Source organism: Antennarius striatus, chromosome 19, assembly GCF_040054535.1.
Source record: "Antennarius striatus isolate MH-2024 chromosome 19, ASM4005453v1, whole genome shotgun sequence".
Classification (NCBI taxonomy): domain Eukaryota; kingdom Metazoa; phylum Chordata; class Actinopteri; order Lophiiformes; family Antennariidae; genus Antennarius; species Antennarius striatus.
Window position 1 is genome coordinate 14729959 of NC_090794.1, and position 21039 is coordinate 14750997.

Genomic DNA, 21039 nt, shown 5'->3' on the forward strand with positions numbered 1-21039 from the left:
AATCTTTAAAACTTTTTTTGTCTCTTTTAACTGTCAGCCAGTCAGTGTGAGGCGGAGATCAGTGAAATGTCACAACTCGCTTCTTAAAATGCAGATGGTAGTGAACGTGTGTGTATTTTCACACCTGGTCTGATGAAGGGGGAAGGGCAGGGCTTTTGACAAAGAACTGAGGCAAACAGGAAGACGATCGGGGACATAGAAAGGACAAATGTGCCTGCAAGACTGGGTTTGGACCTTGGTAGAGTATATGGGTTTGGATTTATGTGTCTACACAGAAAAGTTTATATTTATGCTTCCATACAAACCGAGTAGCAGTGAGTGGTTTCCATTTTTGGGATCTTCTTGCATTCATTCTACTTTGGACTTTTTCCAAGTCAAAAGACCAACATCTCCCGAGGTGTTTTAAAAATTCTCTGAAACTGTTTTTGATCTGGGTTACTGAGATGCACTGATGTCGTATTATAATGTGGTCAGGTCTTTGAAGCTCAGTGTTTGACTGATGTGTAACCTGATCCTACAGCTCCCTCTCTTCCCGTCCATCCATTCATCTGTTCCTTCATCTGTTCCTCCCTCCGCAGCTGTGATAATTGTCCAAAGCAGAATGGTAAATGTGTGTAGGTGTGTGTGTGTGTGTGTGTGTGTGCGTGCGTGTGTGCGTGCGTGTGTGTGTGTGTGTGTGTGTGTGTGTGTGTGTGTGTGTGATTTGTACATATTTTCACTAGTAAACTATTATGAAGCAATTAAAGCAGAGTAACACATGACCGTTGTTCCTGTTCCCTGTGACGTTTTTGCCTCTTTAGTCATGTCTTCTATCAGATACACTATGTGGGACATGTGTCAATGTTTGCACCTGTAGAATAATTCTTGAAAATATACTAGTTATGTATGTGAGTACTGTGTTACGTGTTCTAAATTGATGAAAAAACCCCTCATAGAAACTCTGTTGCATCAGTCAGAACTGTCCTTTGAATCCTGGTGTAATAATACAAATTACACTAAAGCCTCGCTCACATTACTGGCCTCAGGCAGGTTAATGGAGCGTTTGTGATAGTCAAGTTAATTATACTTATACACTAACAAATCATTACCAACTTGATCTTAAGGCATTTTTTAAGAGTAGGTCTAGATTGCACCTCTGATTTTACATGGATCTAACAAATGAGCAAGACCGTTGTGTGTGTGTGTGTGTGTGTGTGTGTGTGTGTGTGTGTGTGTGTGTGTGTGTGTGTGTGTGTGTGTGTGTATGTGCGTGCGTGCGTGTGTGTGTGATACAGAATCGACTGCACTGTGCGTGACCCCTGAACTTCTTCTTACCCTGATCCCCTACTGCCCCCCACACATCCCTCACTGGTAACTGGACATTATGTGTTCCTTTTGTCTTCCTGCCACAAAAATGTCCTTTATCACATATTAGAGTCTCTTGGCTTTTAGTGTGTGTTTCTGGAGCCTTTTGTCTCACTCGTAAGAAGTAGAGGCGAAGTGGCCCAGAGAGAGGGAAACTAAGGACCCTACACAGAGAGCTGTTGACCAGAGCAGGGCCAGCTGGCCTCAGTAGCCCCCCAAGGCCATCAGCACCAACAGCCTGGAAATCCTAGCTTTGTTCAGATAGTTTTCACCCATCAGCATACACACACACACACACACACACACACACACACACACACACACACACACACACACGCTTGTGCCCCTTGCTGATTCAACACATTTCAAAGCGAAATCCTCCTGCCTCCCACACAGGCCGTCTGGACTCATCCAGGGTCCAGGGGGTGGTCAGGGTCGGACCACTGCAAAGGTTGGGGGGTAGGAAGCACATGTACACTCATACACACACACACATACACACACTCATTTATGCACGTGTGTGTGTGTGTGTGTTTGCACATGCTTGCAGCCGTGTTGTGCGAGCTGTTTGGACATCTGGCAGCGTGTCCTGAGCGGGCCTTGAACATGCGTGGGCCCATAAAGGCCTCTTTGTGTCGGTGTGGCTGTGTGTGCTGCCAGCAGGGCGCTCTGCCACGCTGGAAATCACAAGTGACTCTGAGTAAGAAAACCTCCACTTCGTGCCTATGTATGTATTTTCACCTGTAATTACAGCAGTGATGTCATTCGGACACGCAGGCCAGGTGTGTGCCGCCATAATGACGTCTTTGTGGACACGTCCATGTTGGCAGGAGTGAAAGTCCGCCATGTGATTATAGAGTAATTTCTGAAGCCACCATGAAGATTGCTTTAATGTGTTTATATTTTAGATTTGTTATTCCCTGCGTCATTTCATTTCTTCTTCTTCTCCTTTTGACTTTTCCCTTCAGTGAATCAGTTGCCTCCATCTAGCCCTGTCCTTTGCATCCTCTTCTCTCACACCAGCTACCTTCATGTCCTCCTTCACTACATCCAGAAACCTCCTCTTTGGTCTTCCTCTAGGCCTCCTGCCTGGCAGTTCAAAACTCAGCATCCTTCTACCAATATATTCACTGTCTCTCCTCTGGACATGTCCAAACCATCTCAGTCTGGCCTCTCTGACTTTATCTCCAAAACCTCTAACATGTGCTGTCCCTCTGATGTACTCATTCCTGATCCTATCCTTCCTGGTCACTCCCAAAGAGAACCTCAGCATCTTCATCTCTTCATCCCTTGTGTTATTTCATTTAAACCCAATAGAGATGTCCTCACGACCCTATAGTGTAATCAAGTTGTGATTGTTTTGTAATAAGGTTAATAAATAGGAAGATAAAAGGTCAATGTGTCGATCTAGAAGTGTTCAGGGAGGTTTCTGTCTTACAAAGATGATTCAAAATATTTACATGCACAGATGTAGGTTTTTCTTTAAATCCTCTCCATTACCTGAAATCTGCACATCTTTACATTGAATTTACATTAGATGGTTTTAATTATTTCACTCAACTCAATTTTTGTTGTTTCTTACCAGCGTCACAAACCTACTCATGACTACTCCTAACTTTTTGCTGTATGGCAAATTTCAATAGTTATTGCTTCATAAATCATCAGAAATGAATGAATCTGATAAAGCGAAAACATGAACAACATAATAGTTGTTTAATTTAAAGTTCTTTTGGACATTAATCTGCTTATCTGCCAAGTAAATCTTAACTTTTGCATTCTATTTCATTATCCACTAATATGTTAATTCAACTTTATATTAAATTAAAAAAACAGAGAATAATGTTGGTAAAAATGTTGATGTTATTTGCATATAATGTATTTCAAAGAGTCTTAACCCGAGTTTATAAAAAAACCCCTGTAAATCTTGAAACATCACCAGTTGGTAGCAGCCATGGCTCTTTAGCATTTTTTCTAATCTAACATTTTATTTTATAATTTAAAATTTTATCGTGAAATTCTCAATAACTTTAACTCTTTTTGGATCTCAGAAACTAATCACGCTACATCTTCAATGTCGGCACATTTTTCACAAGCAAACAGTTTTCTTTTGAGGGTAAAAGGCCCAAAACTGATATTCTGTGTTTTATCTATTATGAAGAAGAATATTCACCGATGTGGCTTTCCGTGTCATGCTTTCACTTGTTTACAGTTGTTTCAATAAGTGGCCCGCCTCTTCACCGCTGGCCTCACATATGAATAAACACCATCATGTTGTTACCATCAAGCCTCAGAAAGGGGAAGCAACTTCTGTCAACCTCAACATTTCCACAGACATCATCATAGCAGCGCTGGAAAACACGGAGCGTTTGTAAAAACAACGTCCACAATCGTTTTAAAGGCTTTGTGTCTTGGGAGGCTCCTCCCCTCCAGACCACATCCCCACCCGCCCTCCCCAGCGCGGCCACGACAGTTGGGATTGTCTAATTAGAGGGTTGCCACGGGAACGGAATGGCAGCTTAGCCAAGGGGTGTAATGACAGGGTGAGGGAGGAGGGCAGGGTCAGATTATAGGCTCGGGAGTACGTGGAGTCGAGCTGTATAAAGAAAAGATGGAGAAGAAGTGGGGGAGAGTTTGTGAAAAAGAAATGCGCAGATGAAAGACGTGAGGAGCTGAAGCCGAGAGTAAAACTCTGAAACGGAGGAGAAATGATGCCAAAGCTGAGGACGTTAATGAATGAAAGAGGAGGAGCGTACGTTAGAGACGACTGTCTGCAGCTCAGTGGAGTCCTCATCCACGTCCGTCTGACGTTCTCCCATACCTAGACCTCTCTACCTGTGTGTGTGTGTGTGTGTGTGTGTGTGTGTGTGTGTGTGTGTGTGTGTGTGTGTGCAGGCGCGCGCTTGTGCGTCACAAAAGGTGTCCAACATCCCACACTGGGACGACTCAGCCTGTGGTTTCCATGCCATCAAACAGGAAGTGGTGCAAACATTTTCATTCAGCTGAGCTTAGTTCCCCTGGCTGTTCTCTCTTTCGTCCTGTGTGGCCGCTCCAGTCCTTTAAGGACAAACGTCCAGTTGGACCACAGATTAAAGTGGACAAAAGGTGTTCAGGAGCTGGACCAGCTCAGAGTGTTTCAGACTTCTACCGTGTTATATGAACAGTGAACTGTGTTGTCAGATGAGTTTACACTTTGCAGAAACCACGGCCCAAAACTACAGACTCTGTTAGTCCCACATTCACACAGGAATTATAACACACTCTTTAGTCTCCCTAGGTTTAAGCATCAGCTCCATTTAACATGTCTACTCTGAGCCGGAGGTTTAGAGACCTATAAACCATATTGTTTGGCCTTTACTGGTATACATTTGGCATTCCTTGCAAGTCCAAAATGAGTCACTGGTATTTCAAATAGAGGTGATTCACTCATTCCTCAGTTGGATTCTGCAACAGGCCTCTCTGGCATTGTTTGAACCGGCTAATGCTGTTGCCAAAATTGTCCTGACACACACTTTCTGCTGCACCAACAGCAGGAGAAGGAGAAGAATGTTTCAGTGGACGTTTGCACCGTTCTGTTTCTAACGTGTCACTTTGCAGCTCCTACTTTCTTTGGAAGTAACTGTTTTGAAGTGAAATCCATCATGTTTTCCAGTTGACTTTACGTACGTGCTGTTCACAGACAGTGTGGCTAGTTGGAAAAATAACTTAAACCACGAATGAAAATCTGGAGAGTTTCTGAAAACCGATATGCTACCACCCACTTCGATTTTTTTGGCACAGTTCAGATGAGGTATGTTGTCTGAAAACAGTCCACTGCCAGACTAACAGCTATATGACTCTATTTACATTTTATTATCACTTCTTATTATGATACTGGGCAATGTTAAATAAAGGTATAACCTCACAATTCTACATGGGTAGCACAAAACATCCATCAACTCCTGCTGCTGGAAGAGACTAAAGAAAATCATCACAATTCATCATATGGACACCTTGAATGAAGGATTTTGTTGTCGATTTCTCATTTCTCACGCCTTCTCTTTCCTGTTTGTAGGTACCAGTATTACCTGCAGGTGAAGAAGGAGGTGCTGGATGGACGTCTCCACTGTGCAGTAGAGCAGGGGATCAGACTAGCTGGTCTAGCAGTACAAGGTGAGACCCGGACCCACGTGCATTCCATGTGAATCGTCTGCTGGAGGTAGACAGTGAGCACAAAGTCACGCTTTCTCAGGTCGTCTTGACTTCGCTACCTAATATGGCTGCATACCAGTGGAAGAGAGCGGTCCACTTGAGTTCCTGTGGTATCAGTCTTGACACACGCATACACAAACAACCTCGCTCCATCTCCTCGGTTTGGTTCCTGGGGGCTGTCTATGTCCTGGGGGAATGTAAACAGACAGTTAGCTTATCGCCAGCTCCAAGGTTAGTATTAGCAGCTTTAGGAAAAGCCTTATCGTCAGGGAGACGAGGAACCTGTTCTACACTTCCTTTCGTCCAACAGACCGACCAACAGAGGTGGAAGGGAGCTCGTAGGTCCGAGCCATATGTGAAAGTATTAGTGCTGAAGATATATTTGTTTGGGACACAAAGACTTGAGTTGGTAGAAAGAACACAAAACAAATAAGAGGGAAACTAATTAGTTTACAAGTTTATTTATTTGTGTGATCAATAATTTAAGAGCTTCTTGTTACTTAAAAGCCTATTGGCAGAAAGACAAACTACTTTTTCCTCCCCGGAACGTCATCTGAGTTTCTTTCCTAGAATTGTTGTATCACCCAAAAGAGCTTTTTTTTCCCCTTCTTTTTTTACAGTGTGGTGAAGTTTTACATTCTTATGATTGTAATAACCAACAACTTAAATAGTCAACGCATAAATTAGAACAAGGCTGATGTGTTGCCTTATTTTTTGATGGTAGAAATCTTATGTTTTCTATAAGCTGATGGAAAAAACACAATTAATTGTCGTTGTGCATACTAATTATCCTGAATCAATATCTTCCTCTACCAGCATCTTTAGCAGATTCACTTTATCTTATGAACTGTCATAGTTTAATCATGACAAAGCACCAGGTCATGCCATCTGCAGATCTTATGTTCACATGCCTGATATTATCGTTATAAAAGATTATACATGTATGTTTTTTTTAAATGTTTTTTTAGCCGACTTTGGAGACTTCACTCAGTTCATGTCTCAGGACTTTCTCAGGGAGTACGTGCTCTTCCCAGTGGTGAGTCCTCAAACCTGCACCATTTAGTATGTGTTTGTGTGTGTGTGTTTGTCTTTGTGTGCCCTGAAGGCCCACATTCCCATGTCACCTGTGTGCCTCCCCCTCTTCATTCCTGATTGACAGACAGAAAACAGAAAAAGAACAAACAGAAAGCATGGACTGAGATAACGATCCTGTGGATTCCAAACTGCATGAATGGATTGTGTTTCTCTTTTTAGAACTGGCCAAGTGGAGATGAGGTGTTGGAGGAGTGGACCAAGAAAGTTGCTGAGGAGCACAAGAGTCACTGGTACTCTCAGCTTTTGATGCTTTTTTTAATAAATGTCCATACACGTGAAAAGCACAACGAGAAACAGGATGCAGACAATGATTCACCTTTTAGCTGTTACTCTATATGTCTGTGCTCTCCAGTCGAATGCAGACCGCTGAAGCAGAACTCATGTACATCAAGGAGGTGGAGAAACTGGATGGATTTGGTCAGGAGAGCTTTCCTGCTAAGGTAGACGATTACAAATCCCTGTCAGCCTCCAACATGTCGACACAAGACTTGACAGAGTAGCTACTCTCCTTGATTATGAGAAGACTTATGTTGTTTTCATGCCACAGGACAACTACACCAATGATATTTTCATCGGTGTGTCTTTCATTGGAGTGTTTGTCAAACACAGAAATGGCAGATCCATCATGCTTCACAAGTAAGTCTCTCTGTTTATCTTATTTTGTCCTGACATATTTTTTAAGGCATTTGTGATCATGAGCTAGTTGAGATCACAGTAATGAACTAATATGGATGAAAAACTTTGATTTTTAAATGGGAAAATTCAGTGCTTGCTTGCGTGTTTGTGTGTGTGTCTCCACATTTGATAGGTGGAAGGACATTGGCACCATCGCACACAATAAGTCAGCCATCACAGTGGAGATAACAAGCAGAGACGACACCATCATTTTTCACTTGGTGAGTGTTTTGTCTGCAAGTGATCTCAGTGCAAGGTTTCTAGTGGGAAGTTCCACAAAAAATGAACAAACACATTCCCAGATATCCCAGCACAGACAAACAGTGGGACGAATTTAGTCTTGATTTTGTGAAACCTTGTTTTTCACTTTGTATTTCCGTCTGCAGGAGGATATGGAAATGGCAAAATACATCGCCCGACTTTTCACGGCCAGACACAAATTCTACAAACAGAACAAGATCTGTGCAGAGTGAGTCTCAAGGCCACTGGAAAGACCAAACTGAAGGCCGTTAAATAAGAAAGCGCTCAATGCTCAGTGTTTTCTGTCATTATCAATAAACCTACCCAATGATTTGAAAGTTATATTAAAAATAAATATTTTGAGCATTTATTTTGTGGTTTGATGTCATTAATGAATTGACTTTGTTTCCGTCTAGGCCCACTCACTCTCCAGCTCCTATCAGACGGAGACCCACCTGGACCCACCGCATATCTCTGGTAATATCAGCACTGTCTTACTGCTGTGTGATTGGTTGTGGCTCTCTGCTTATGTTCTGTTTACTTGTTGTCCTGTTTGTTGTTGCTTCCGATCTTTATAAACCAAACAGAAAGGCAGCAAACAGAGAGAGAATCTGACAGGGAAGACAGAAACAGCTGTGGCTAAAGATTTGACCCTGTTCTTAATTGTGGACGGAGTCTCTGTTTTTAATGGAGTTGTGGTGGGTGTTGTTGGAAAGTTTGGAAGGGTGTTGCTTGGTTTGATTTCCGGTGCGACAATGAGGGCAGTGATTTGTGTGTCTCCCTCCCAGCTGGCCAGACAATGGCTGGGCTAAATTTGTCACAATAGCTGTTCACTGGGTCCACTGGAGTGCTTTAGACGTTGGGCTGCAGAACCGCAGGCATTGGCTTTTGACAGTTCAGCAGCCCGAGAGTCGCCCTGAGGCGGCTCCAGTCACCTGTTGTTCAAACAGAAGGAAAGTGAAAGGATTGTATTAACATGTAAAGCAAAAAAAAAACAAAAACCAGCTGAGCAACACAATAAATGAATAATGATAACCAAGTATTAGAATTTGTCACAACATGATGATATATTTACCCTAAGTCAGTGATTTTCCAGTGCAGTCTCAGTTGTGGGAACGTGATACTACTAACAAAATGAGAATGGGGTTTGACATTTTCAAGCATTCAGGAACTTTCGTTTTTGGTTGGGGTTGCAGTGCTTTACATTTCTGCTTGGTCGCTGACTTGCATGAACAATTTGTTTCAAAAATGTGCAGCTGCAAACCAGCTTTTTTTTTTTTTTAATTGTGTTTTGAAACGTTGACATTGAGTCACATGAGAAAGCTTATGACACTGGACTTAGTCCAGGCCTTATTAGTCACTAATCATAGGGAAAACAATTTAAAACACTGCTGTCACGTTTTGCATATATCAGCGGACTCATTTGTCTACCGACAGGTTTTCAGACCACAGTGGAAAGACAGAGAACAGTGGAATGAAGGAACCTTTAGATCATTGAAAAGTTTTTCCGTGGACTAAATATTTTGGGCGGAAAAGTGTCTGTAATGGAAATGATTGCATCTTCTTAACTGTGCTGCTTGCTATGTGTTGCTTCCTTTAGCCGCGGCCACAGTCCTGCAACTTCCAGTCAATGCATTCCCAGTATGTAGAGCACTATCAGGACACACAGAGCTCTCAAGGTAAAAACAGACACACACAGATAAACATGTTGAAGTTTCAACCCCCTGGATCACTGCTTTGACTGCAGTGTTTTATGTGTTATCCTTCCTGATAATAACTCTAACATCTGAATGGAGCTAATTGTATGTTTTCCATCAGGCGTGTGACTCACAGCCCATTTCTCTTTTAACAATCTCCCAGCCAATTAGGGCCCATCATTCGGTGTGCCAAGCAGTGACTTCATCTGTGCTTCGTTCTTACTTTGACTTATTCACACACCCAGTCAGCCTGAAATGCATAAAAGTTCACTCGGGTCGGCTTGATAGTAAAACTGAGTGAGTGGAAAAACATCCTGGGTTCTCTACGGTGCGTGGGCGAAGAGTGGCTGCAGATATTCCTCTGTGGATGGAGATTGTGTTGCCTTCTGAGGGGTTTGAAATTTTATGTGAGAGATTGGCTTGACTGTTTAATAAAAAAGAATAACATGCATTCCACTGTCTCCAAGATTATGGTGGGAAAATATTCCAAATCTCTCTGGAACCAAGATAGTACTAGTTCTACTGGTTACTGCTGCTTAGCAGACAAAAACACTTATTTTTTTCTGTGCAGGATATGTCTTCAGGACGTCACCAGTACCTTTTGTATAGTAAAAAAAAAAAAAAAAAAAAAAGATTTTTTTTTCAATCCTGACATTTTTTTCTCCCACATTATTTCATTTATTTTGTATAAATTTGCAGTGGAGTTGCATTATATTTGGTTCTGCTCTTGTTCCGTATCGTAGAATGGTGAAGCATACTCGAAATTATCAGAATGCTTGGTAGAGATGTGTAACTCTAAATCTAAATCTATGAAAAGTCTAACTTTTCGCCCTCTCGATCTTTAGACAGCATCTTCCATGAGGATCCATACTACAAGTCAGAGACTAGTCTGGACCGCTGCCTCTCCGACTTTCCTTTCCGAAATGGTAAAGTGCCCAATGGAAGCATGTACAGCAGCCCCAGTCTGAGCTCCCTCAATCATTCCCAGACGTTCATCCCGCCTTCGCCCATGTCCTCCAACCTCAGCATACCTGGCAGTGAGCTCATGCGCCCCGACTACATCCCCAGTCACCGCCACAGTGCCATCATCGCTCCGTCCTACCGGCCCACCCCTGAATACGATGCTGTCATGCGACAGAAGCGGCGCATGCTCCCTACTCACCACGACCTCCATAGCCAATCATTGCGCAGTCTGAACATCAGTAATGCATGTGCTTACAGGCAGCCTGAGGCTCTGGTGTACAGCCAGCCTGAGATGAGGGAGAGAGGCCCTTACGGCCTCGGGCCCAGCCCAGGACAGTACACACCACAGGTAGGGGCGGATACTGAGGTTTTGATTTGTACTACTCACTCTTTCCTGCTTCTCACACTCTTTCTTGTGAATGTTCACATTGCAGATCAGTTACAGCAAGCCTGTATCTCATGGCCCTCATCAGGGAGGACCCGTAAGCAGCCAGGGCCCCTGCCATTCCCCATGTGTTAATGGAAGTGGAGGCAGCGGTGGCGTTGGAGGAGCAGGGAGCTCCATCTCTCACACTGTTAGCACACCAGAGTTGGCGAATACTAAGCAACAGGGGACAAATGCAGGATGCTACGCAGCTACGGCTAACATGTTGAGAAACCACATGTTGCGCCCTCCTCCACCTTATCCTTCTAGTTCCTTCCGCCCAGCCACCAGCACCCCGGATCTGGCCAGCCACAGACACCGCTGCATCGGGGGCAGCAGTCCGGAGCTGGTGACGCGCATGGTGCAGCTATCCGTCAAGACCTTCCAGCCGGACAGCTCAGCTGTGGTGCACCAGTCGCTGCAGGAAGTCAGCGAGCCGTTGACTGTAGCAGCGAAGCATCGCTCCACTCTGGGCAAGAGACACAGCATGGAAGTGATCAGCAGCATGAGAGGAGGTGGAGGAGGAGTGATGGAGGGTCTGGTGATAAAGGGCATGAATGCTCCACTTCTTCGGAGGAACACTCTCAGAGAGCATGTGATGCCTCCTCAGCCTCAGACCGTTACTCAACCCCAGCACCAAACCCCTCCGCCCCAGCCCCAGCACCAAACCCCTCCGCCCCAGCCCCAGCACCAAAACCCTCAACCCCAACCCCAACCCCAGCCTCCACCTCAACAGCCACAGGATTTACCATTGCAGAAACCTTCCCAGAAAGCCCCTGAGGCTGCGGTAGTGCCACCAGGGCCAGTGGCCTACCAGCATCAAAAGACTCTTTCCAACGCTACGATGCTCATACACAGTAGTGAGAGTGAAGAGGATGAAGAGGAAGAAGAGAGGCCTGAGCTGGATGTTCAAATCCCAGGCCTGAATGAGGACATCAGCATCAGTGCGCAACTCCTGGCTGCTCTGGCCAAGCTACCCAACAAGCCCCCTCCAGAGTATCCTGGTCCTCCTAGACCCCCCAGCAATGCTCAGATCCGTTCTCACGCCCGCAATCATAACCAGACTCACCACCACAACCATAACCCAGTACCACAGAACAACCAGGGACCGATGGATCCCATCCAAGACCAGAGCAGACCACTCAAATCTGTGCAGAGCTCTAGTGGGTGTGCAGGCGGTGGGGGTGCAGGTGGTGGTGGGGCACAGGCCCGAGGGGACCAGAGTGCAGTGAATGGAGGAGTATTAGGTCCATCTATTTCAGAACCGGACCTGACCATCGTTAAAGAGAGGGTGAGGAAGGAGCCGGTCAAAGAGAGGCCCGTGTCCGAGATGTTTTCCTTAGAGGACAGCATAGTGGAGAGGGAAATCGCTCAAAGGGTAAGAGCCTCATACAGTTACCCCACGCGCTGACGCTCCTTTATTTATCCATCATTTATTCTGACGACAGCGACACAGGAACCTATATACGATACAGGCCACACCATAACGCATCACGATGCTCGTCTGCTCACCTTCACATTTGTTGTAGTTTGTCTCTCACTATGACTGAAAGTGAAGAAGGCCTGGGTACTGAAATGTCACCAGAATAAGAAGCAATAAGGACTTCTTTTTTTTAAATTTATGAGAAAAAGCAAGTGACAACGAGTGTTCTTGAATAAAACACAATCAAAAGTTAGTGAAGAAAAAGACAGATGTTACAGAACCTTCCCTACACAACTTTCAGCTGTGTAGGGAAGGTTCTGTCAGTTTGGTGCAGTGGCCACAGGAGAATACAGTATATGAATTAAAGGCAAAGAAAAGTATTGAATGAAAAACAAACAAACTATTACATCTTTCTTTTTTCTAAAAGTGATTTTTTAAATGAACATCCAGGCTTTAACATTTTGATAAAACTGATATACACTTTTACTCTTGTTTTTCTTTTTACTTGAGCAGTTATGACGTCATTCTTAATAAAATCATAAATTAACAGTTTTTTTGGTTTTTATATTGTACTAGTGCCAAACCTCAATCCTTCTACCGTGTATTCTGTTATTACTTTTGGGATGCATAAACATCATATTGGGATGCACGCATTTTTTTGAAGTGCATCCCAGGGATGCATTACCTTCTTTAGGTAAAATGAAATCTGTATCCAAATGGTTAATGTGCTTCTTTTTTACATGTAAAGATTTACTGTAATGCTTTCTTCTGTATTATTAGCCTAGCATAGCGCAATTTGCACATTTACTTTCTTTTGGAACCTCGCTGTTAATTTTTGATTGTCAGGGAACATTATTTACATTATTTAAAAAAAAGAAAAATGACAGGCGCGTACCGAAAAGTCGTGGGAAGCAACTGGATGGGCCGACAGTTAATTACAGAAATAATGTGTGACCTGCAACCAGTCAAAACAGTGAGACATGTGACTGAAAGCTTCACGGGCAAGTTGAGACGCTGCTTGTTCTGTTTGTAAGCAGGAAAACAGGGCCTGTGAGAAATGCTAGTGAAGATTTCAAGAATACGTGGTCCTGGGAATATTTTCGGTGAGGAATGGAATGCTCTGTGGAAATGTGAATCACAGGTGATCAGCATGGCCCAAGTTGACTTTAGGAAACTTGGATGGTTAAGAAGCCTCTACCAATGTCAGTCAAATGTGTGGGATGACACTTTTTAGATGAGAGTATCCTGTCAGTGGTCTCATATTGGACAAACGGTAGGTTGTAGTCTGTCAGAAAGTAGGACAAAGTGATAAAATCTATCAAATAACCTAAATGAAGTATTAGACTCAGGCTTCATGTGTCTTTGTGACGCATTAGGTGATGGTATCTGCCCAAGATTTAAATCAATGTCATGACTGGAAACTTTAAGGCGCCATGTTGTCTTGTTCTGGACGAGAACCCACCAGTAGCTGTGTGGTAGCTTTTTTAATAGCTCCAAAATAGTTTAATCTGGGGTTCAGCGCCTTAGAGGGTAGCACTAGGCTCTGAGTGACCCCAAGCAGCTAAAACCCCAATAAATCCCTCAGATTATTCTTTAGGTCTTGTTTTAGTGTGGGTCAGCTCCCCATAAAGACACAAACATTTGACGCTGCTCATGGGTCCTTGTAAGGATTCATCATAGAGGGAACCGGTGTGATTGGCGGTAATGTGAGTACAGTATATGAAATCATAAAGTGTCTTAGTGTTACTTCAATCCTATCGTTCATATCTTACGTAGAGGTCCCCCTACTGACCCCCTAGCTGTTGTTTTTGTTATCCCACTTCCACGGGGAATGGGAGAGGTGAAGGGTGGAGCTGTCCTGGAGGTTTAATAGCATCAGAGATTAGGAGAGGTAATCCTCGGAGGGAGGGGAGACCGTTCAATGTGGGTCGGAGATTGACTTGTTGGTAGAGTGTAAAAAAGACGTGGTGACAGAGGGAGCTCCTGTTCTGTGAGACAAAAAAGAGGCCAGAAAGGTAGGTGGAAATAAAGAAAGGACTGTAAGAAGGAAAACCGTGTGATTCAGGGCAAAACAAAGTTGAAAACATCAAAATAAATGCCAGACTGAAGTGAGATGGATAAGACGCTGGAAGTCTACTTTAATAGGCTTTGTGTGCCGTCCCTGCTAGTTCACACCTTTGGACTGAACACAAGGCGATTGGTACAGTTGGGGTTGCCCTACAAACACGACACACACCCATGTTCACGTTGAGCTTCTCCCGCCCACTGCTATTTACATATTTGTATGGGATCACTGTTTTGAGGCCAGAGCAGGTCAGCCGGTCCTGCAATGCTGCCGGTAGCTGTTACCATGACACCAGGTTTCTCTTCTCTCTTGAAGACGCTGGAAAGACAGAAGATGTCGGTGGACTCCATGAAGAGGCCGCTGATGATGGCCGCCCTGAACGGCCTCTACGTGGCCCGAATGCCTGTCCCTGAGAACCCTGCTGAGGAAGACGCCAAGGCTACCCCAGATGAACGGGTGAGATGTTCTCCCCCACTGTGACACGCTTTTAATGAGCAATCAGGAAGTACTTTGGAAAGATCTGGCAAATGTTGTTTTGCACTTGTAATGAGACATGTGTTGACGTAAGTAAAAAAAAAAGAAGGTATGATGGTTGAAAGCGATGTCTAACTTTATAATACAGTGTGTATATGAAAGAAATATACAATTTCTTTATTGCTACCTCAATAGAGTAGATTCGAATCTTTACAAATTTATCAAAATCCAAAAATTATAGATCTCTGATCATAAATTTTGAAAAGATGTTAAAGTAAAGAAGATGATTGGGAAGATAATTTCCCCATTTGTGTGGATGAATAAAGTGGATTTAATCTAATCTTTAAATAAGCAAACCATTTCAAGTTACAAATAAAATCATGCTACTGTACAGATGTCCATTTGATAGTCTGGATTTAGAGATTCAAAGAACATCATACTTTAACTTTACAGTCGTACACTCTTGACGGCTTGTTGTAAATATATTTCTATATTTGCTTGTTTCTTTCACCTGTGTTCTGTTTTTATACTTTATACTTGCACCTGAGTCCCCTTTTTCCATCGAGAGTTGTCTAAATGTCTATAAATATTTGTTGTTCACTTGTGTATGATATTTAAAGGCATTCTATTCTTAAAAAAACCCCACCAAAAACTCTTCTATTTAATATCGATCATACAGAGTCTTTGCTCACCTGGTTAAAGGAAGCTTGTGTGCAAGCTGTTGCTTGCAATTCACAAATGTTGATGGTGCCATTTGAGCATGGAGGTGTGAAACTGAGTCTTTGTCCTGACTGTTGCTAAGCTAAAAGGGGGCAAACCCCAAGTGGGCTGTGGAACGCGTGGCGTGGTGGCGCTTATCGCCTCTGGGCCTGACGGTATGTTAAGAATGTGACCCGACAGACGGAGCGACTCACACAGAGGGAGGGAGAGAGAGAGAGAGAGATGCTGCCCTCTCAAACCATTGGCCTAGTAAACAAACCCTCACCAGGATGAATAGGACCCCTTCAGATGCTGATGTACAACACATACTTGGAGTTCTTAGACATAGACGTCGGTGTCAGATGTGAGTGATTATGGGAGTTAAGATATGTGGATGTATGTGACAACAGCGCTTCTGGTGTGAATAGTCTCTTAGTTATAAATGAATAAAAGCCTTTTGGGGGAATGAAAGTGAAAACTCTGAATGATGTGTTGCTTGGAATGACCACCCCCCTCCCCCTCCTTCTCCTTTCTTTTTCTCTCTCTCCAGTGTAAGACCTTGGAGCTGAAGCTGGAAGAGGAGCGAGTCTTCACTGAGTATGAGCAGGTTCCCAAGAAGAGGACAGACTGTGTTCTCACCACAGCAACTCTGCCTGAAAACACAGAGCGCAACCGTTTCCGTGACGTCGTCCCGTACGAAGAGAATCGGCTGGAGCTTGTACCAAACAAGGAGAACAACACGGGCTACATCAACGCCTCACATATCAAGGTGTGTTCCAGGGGTTAAAGGTGAAATACTGTAAAATCCCAGAAAAGGGAGGAGGTCCTTGTGCTCATGAAACCTGAACACATCACAACAGATTAAAATAAAATAAGTAAACTGAATGTTATGTTTGTTAGTAACAAACAGAAACTCACTCAGTAATCATTCTGGATTCTACAGTGTTATAGAAAGACACTTTAAAAGACCTGCGTCTGAATATTTGTCTTAGTAATCAATATCTAAACTAGATTGGATATCAATAAATAGTGAAAATGTAAAAATTTAAAACATTTCTGAATTGAACAAATAGTTAATTTTATGATCTGTGTTCACTATTTTTTAACCAAGTATGCATTAGGTTTGAATGGCTTCCACTATAAAACTAATACACAGGACTTTTTAACTACATTCAGAGGATGCTGTAAGTTTCACTGCTGTTGAAATATTAAACACTGATGATTGAGGTAAACATGTAGTGTTTTCCGAATCCCATAGCAATAATACACAAGACAACAGTACAATGTGATGGAAAGAGTCAAGTCTCAGACTGTGGATGAAGAATTTTAAAAATATGTGGAAATGAGCCACTTATCTGTCATGAGTTATTACAGGTTTTCTGTCTGCTCTGTGCCGATGATATGTTTTTATCTGCTGGAATTATTTTTCTCATCAGTGGGAACAGTCTTAAAAACACACACTTTTTTTTGCATCGTAATTTATTAATTTTGATTAATTTATTTCAGTCCATTATACCAATACGTAAATAAAAACCTTCCCAGTCATTACTGAACATACTGACTTGAATCAGATCTAATTCTCCTTCATCTTTAAGTTTAATGGAAAAATAACGATGCTGACTGATGAAATAGTTGGTTAAGCGATGAAGTATTTTCACAGCGTGTTTTTAGATTCACATTTATGTGCTTGGCTTTGACTTACAGTCACTGATTCAGCCCTTGAGGATTACGGCCTGTTAGTGCTTTGCCCACATCACACCTCATAAATTAAACCCAGGGACATACACCTGATAGGTTCGGCTCCTGGCTAGACTTTGTTGTTGTCATCTCCAGAGACGCAAATGTCTCAGAGGAAAGGATAAAAGGCAGTTCTTCAAAGCTGTTTAGGCCTTTAGGTTCACAGAGCTCCTAGAATTCCCCAAGAATGTGGTCAAAACTCCAAACCCTCTTAAGTCAACCCTGAGCTGCTCTCACTCGTTCCTCTAATCACGCATACTTGCGAATAGTGTTTGTGCCATGAGTTTGCATTTTGGGAGGATGCCTAATTGCAGTCCAGCGTGCAAAGTGTGATCACCAAAGCAGCAATGAGTCGCTGCTTATCACGGCGTAACCCTCTTACACCCAGTCAGTTAAGGCAGCCACGGCGGAGCACAAGACCTTGTTTATTTCCCATCCATAGCTTAATGCAGCGTTCAACAGTCACAAGGTGGTCCCGGGCATTAGCTGGACCCTGCTCATTATGTAATGCTCCTCTGATGTTTAGGTGGCTGGAGTGTGTGGAGCTGTGTGGTTTTTAGTGAGAATGAAAAAACAGAATAGAGAACTTTAAACTGTGTTTAAAGTATTGATACTGCCCCCTAGTGGTAAATGAATGTACGTTTAACGTGTAGCTAATTCGGCCTTTACTTTTATCCATGAGTCTGTCTCGTGTAGGACTTTTTAACTGTAACATTTGTATATTAATGAGCTCGTTTGCGTGTTTGAAGGCGGTTCTGTTGTGTAACATCTGTAAGCTTCACATGTCTGAACTGTGTATGTGTGTGTGTGTGTGTGTGTGTGTGTGTGTGTGTGGGTGTGTGTGTGTGTGTGTGTGTGTGTGTGTGTGTGTGTGTGTGTGTGTGTGTGTGTGTGTGTGTGTGTGTGTGTGTGTGGTTTCCCAGGTGATAATCAGAGGGGAGGAGTGGCACTACATCGCCACCCAAGGCCCACTAGCCAACACCTGTGCAGACTTCTGGCAGATGGTTTGGGAACAAGGTGTCAATGTAATCGCCATGGTTACTGCGGAGGAGGTACGAGCATATACAGATGAACATATGCATGAATATGGCATGTACCACAGTGAACAATGTGTGTGTTTGCCTCCCAAAGTGTACATCCATATACCTTCATCTCCTTCTCTTTTTCCTTTCCCTTGTCACTCCCCAATCAGGAGGGCGGCAGATCCAAGAGTCACCGCTATTGGCCCAAACTAGGCTCCAAACACAACTCTGCCACTCATGGAAAGTTTAAAGTGACCACCAAATTCCGAACAGATTCAGGCTGCTATGCCACAACGGGGTTAAAGGTGAAGCACCTGCTGTCTGGTCAGGAGAGGACGGTGTGGCACCTGCAGTACACCGACTGGCCTGAGCAGGGCTGTCCTGAATACGTCCAGGGATTCCTCTGTGAGTGGAACCATGTTTACCCCCCAGTGTTAAAATAGAACAGGTCTGGTTCCTGAATGAAAAGGAATTGTGAAGGTAAGGTTTTGTGATTTTCTCTCTGTAGCCTATCTAGAAGAGATCCAGTCAGTGAGGAGACACACTAACTCCATGCTGGACACGTCAAAGAGCCTCAATCCTCCTGTGGTGGTGCACTGCAGCGCTGGGGTGGGTCGCACCGGCGTGGTCATCCTCACTGAGCTCATGATCAGCTGCCTGGAGCACAATGAGGTGGGATCACAAGTACATTAAGAACTGTTTGGTTTACAAACATCTAGATCTGTTTTTTATTTTACTTAATAAATACTCCAGACACACAAAATAAAAATGTTCAAATAGGGGAAGAGGCAGGTTCTTGAACTTTTCATGTAACTGGAATCTACTTCTGTGTCTCTCCTCCAGCCAGTGGATGTTCCCACCATGCTGTCAGGGCTGAGGCAGCAGAGGATGCTGATGGTGCAGACCATCTCCCAGTACAAGTTTGTCTACCAGGTTCTCATCCAGTTTCTCAAGAACTCCCGTCTCATCTGAACGCGGGATCCAGAACGGCACCATCACGATAACAACATCAGTACTTCAGATTAGCATGGGGACTGCACGACAAATGATCAACTGATCACACGTGAGCTGGTTGGAAGCAGATACAGCGATTCATGTTGAGTTTGCTTTAATGGAAATTCTATTGGATTTTTTTTAAACAAACTCAACTCAAGAGAGGATAAGATTTGCATATACTGGTATAGAAATTCACAAGCGTGTATACAGTATATTCAGATTCTTCTTTCTACTCTTGGGTTTTCCTCAGACTTTGAAGAAAGCATGTTTGTGGATTTCTTCCATGCAGGTCAGGTGAATAAGCAGCTTGATTTGTCTTTCGTTGCGAAAGTGTCCCTGTGTGTTCTTGGGATTTCTTAAAATCGGTGAGAAACCAGACCAGAGGTTGGATAGATTGCCTGCTACATTTCTCATTCCTTCTTCAGCCATTAGACATGGCAGTGTTTTTCATGAGCAGTAGGTGGCAGCAGTATTATCTCTATCTTTTCTCCTTTGAAAGTTTGCCAAACAAAAGTATTGTTCAATCACTGTTCTAAAATGTTCCTTTATTTTAAGAGTGTCGATTAATACAGTGATATTAACTTCAGCATTGGAACTAATGTCTTTATTTATTTCTATCAAAGTTGTCATCAAGGTTGCCTTTATTTTGAAGGGCTGATCACTGACAAACAGGTTGATCCTCCTTTCTCCTTTTGTTATGTTTTGTATTAATTTTTACTGCATTTTTCAGAGAGAAATTTTTCCATATCAATGTTGAAATGATCATTCCCCTTCAAGTCATTCAAATGTGTCTCATTTCTGACCAAGGAGTATCTGAAAATTCTAAAAGACCTTTGTCCAGTGACATCATGTATGAATGTGGTTTCACTGCTGATACTTATGTCTTTATGTAGATTATAATATATTCTGCATGAATGTGCCTTAAAGATGAAACAATGGGAAGCTGCCTATCTGACACCAGTCAGTTCTGGGTGGCTTCATAAATTAAAATCATTTTTTTGTTAAACCTCCAAAGATAAAATCTTTGTATCTGAATTTGGTAGTTTGTTATGTTGAACTTCAGCATTTCAGATAATTTACCCAAATGTAAGTTCAGCGTTAACGGTTCAGCAGGGGGATGTGGATGGTTTATTTTTGAAGGATGATATAAATGTGACTCAATGACTTTGCCAAATAAAGGCAGCCATCCTTGCTAATCTGATCCAAATCCTAAAGATTGCTATGCTGCCACATTCCTGGATTCTCTCTGAAGAATTTCCTTTTTCCATGTTGCTTAAATAAACTTTATTTTTTTTCTGAATCTTCCTGAAAAGCCAACCATGTCCAGAGTAACTTTGTACATAACGGGCATGAGAGAAAAGATTTCTACAAGCTTTTTATAGTTTTTAACTTGGTACATTAAAAATACAGCAACATAATAAACTATGCATGTGTTTTTATATTTCAATGTATATATTCTCAAGTATAAGCTTTCTGACTTTTAAGTGTTTTTTTGCACTTCTTGTCTTTTCGTGACAGTATTTCCTCCCACAGCATTCCACTGTTTGTTTATATTTAAATATTTCCCTTCTCTTTTTTTTGGCAAAAACTCCCAAATATCTTTCAAAGTATGTGTACATATGTTTGTATATGTATTTCCAGTGCTTGAAGTCTTTTGTTTTACTCTCCCCTGTCATGTATGAAGCTGTCTTACTTGCTTATATTGGAATAAAGCCTTATTTTCTTTAAGACTGTGGCCACCAATGTGTTAAGTTGGATCATTTTCCTTCAGCTGCTGATGCTACCAGGAAGTAAAGTGGTTTTATTCCCACCCTCTATTCAGATGGAATGCAAGTTGTGTATATTTAATAAGCCCCTGTGGTGAGGCAGCCGTCATGAATGAATGATTTTGTTTTGTCACTGTGAACCCCCCACCTCCCCCACCCAAACACTCACACACACACACACACACACACACACACACACACACACACACACACACACACACACACACACAC

General features: G+C 42.9%; 1 protein-coding gene across 2 annotated transcripts in view; it reads left to right on the plus strand.

The window, feature by feature from the left end:
- LOC137613102 (tyrosine-protein phosphatase non-receptor type 14-like) overlaps positions 1-20770 on the plus strand; it is a 37045-nt gene extending 16275 nt beyond the window's left edge. For both annotated transcript variants that reach the window (XM_068341970.1, XM_068341971.1), the window contains exons 4-20: positions 5396-5493; positions 6501-6568; positions 6787-6857; positions 6980-7067; positions 7175-7263; positions 7436-7523; positions 7689-7771; positions 7959-8019; positions 9143-9221; positions 10085-10551; positions 10637-12004; positions 14430-14570; positions 15838-16056; positions 17948-18076; positions 18217-18451; positions 18555-18718; positions 18890-20770. In XM_068341970.1, coding sequence (XP_068198071.1) covers positions 5396-5493; positions 6501-6568; positions 6787-6857; positions 6980-7067; positions 7175-7263; positions 7436-7523; positions 7689-7771; positions 7959-8019; positions 9143-9221; positions 10085-10551; positions 10637-12004; positions 14430-14570; positions 15838-16056; positions 17948-18076; positions 18217-18451; positions 18555-18718; positions 18890-19018 — 3577 coding nt within the window. In that variant the 3' untranslated portion in view covers positions 19019-20770. The remainder of the gene's footprint in view (positions 1-5395; positions 5494-6500; positions 6569-6786; positions 6858-6979; positions 7068-7174; positions 7264-7435; positions 7524-7688; positions 7772-7958; positions 8020-9142; positions 9222-10084; positions 10552-10636; positions 12005-14429; positions 14571-15837; positions 16057-17947; positions 18077-18216; positions 18452-18554; positions 18719-18889) is intronic.
- The last annotated feature ends 269 nt before the right edge of the window (positions 20771-21039 follow it).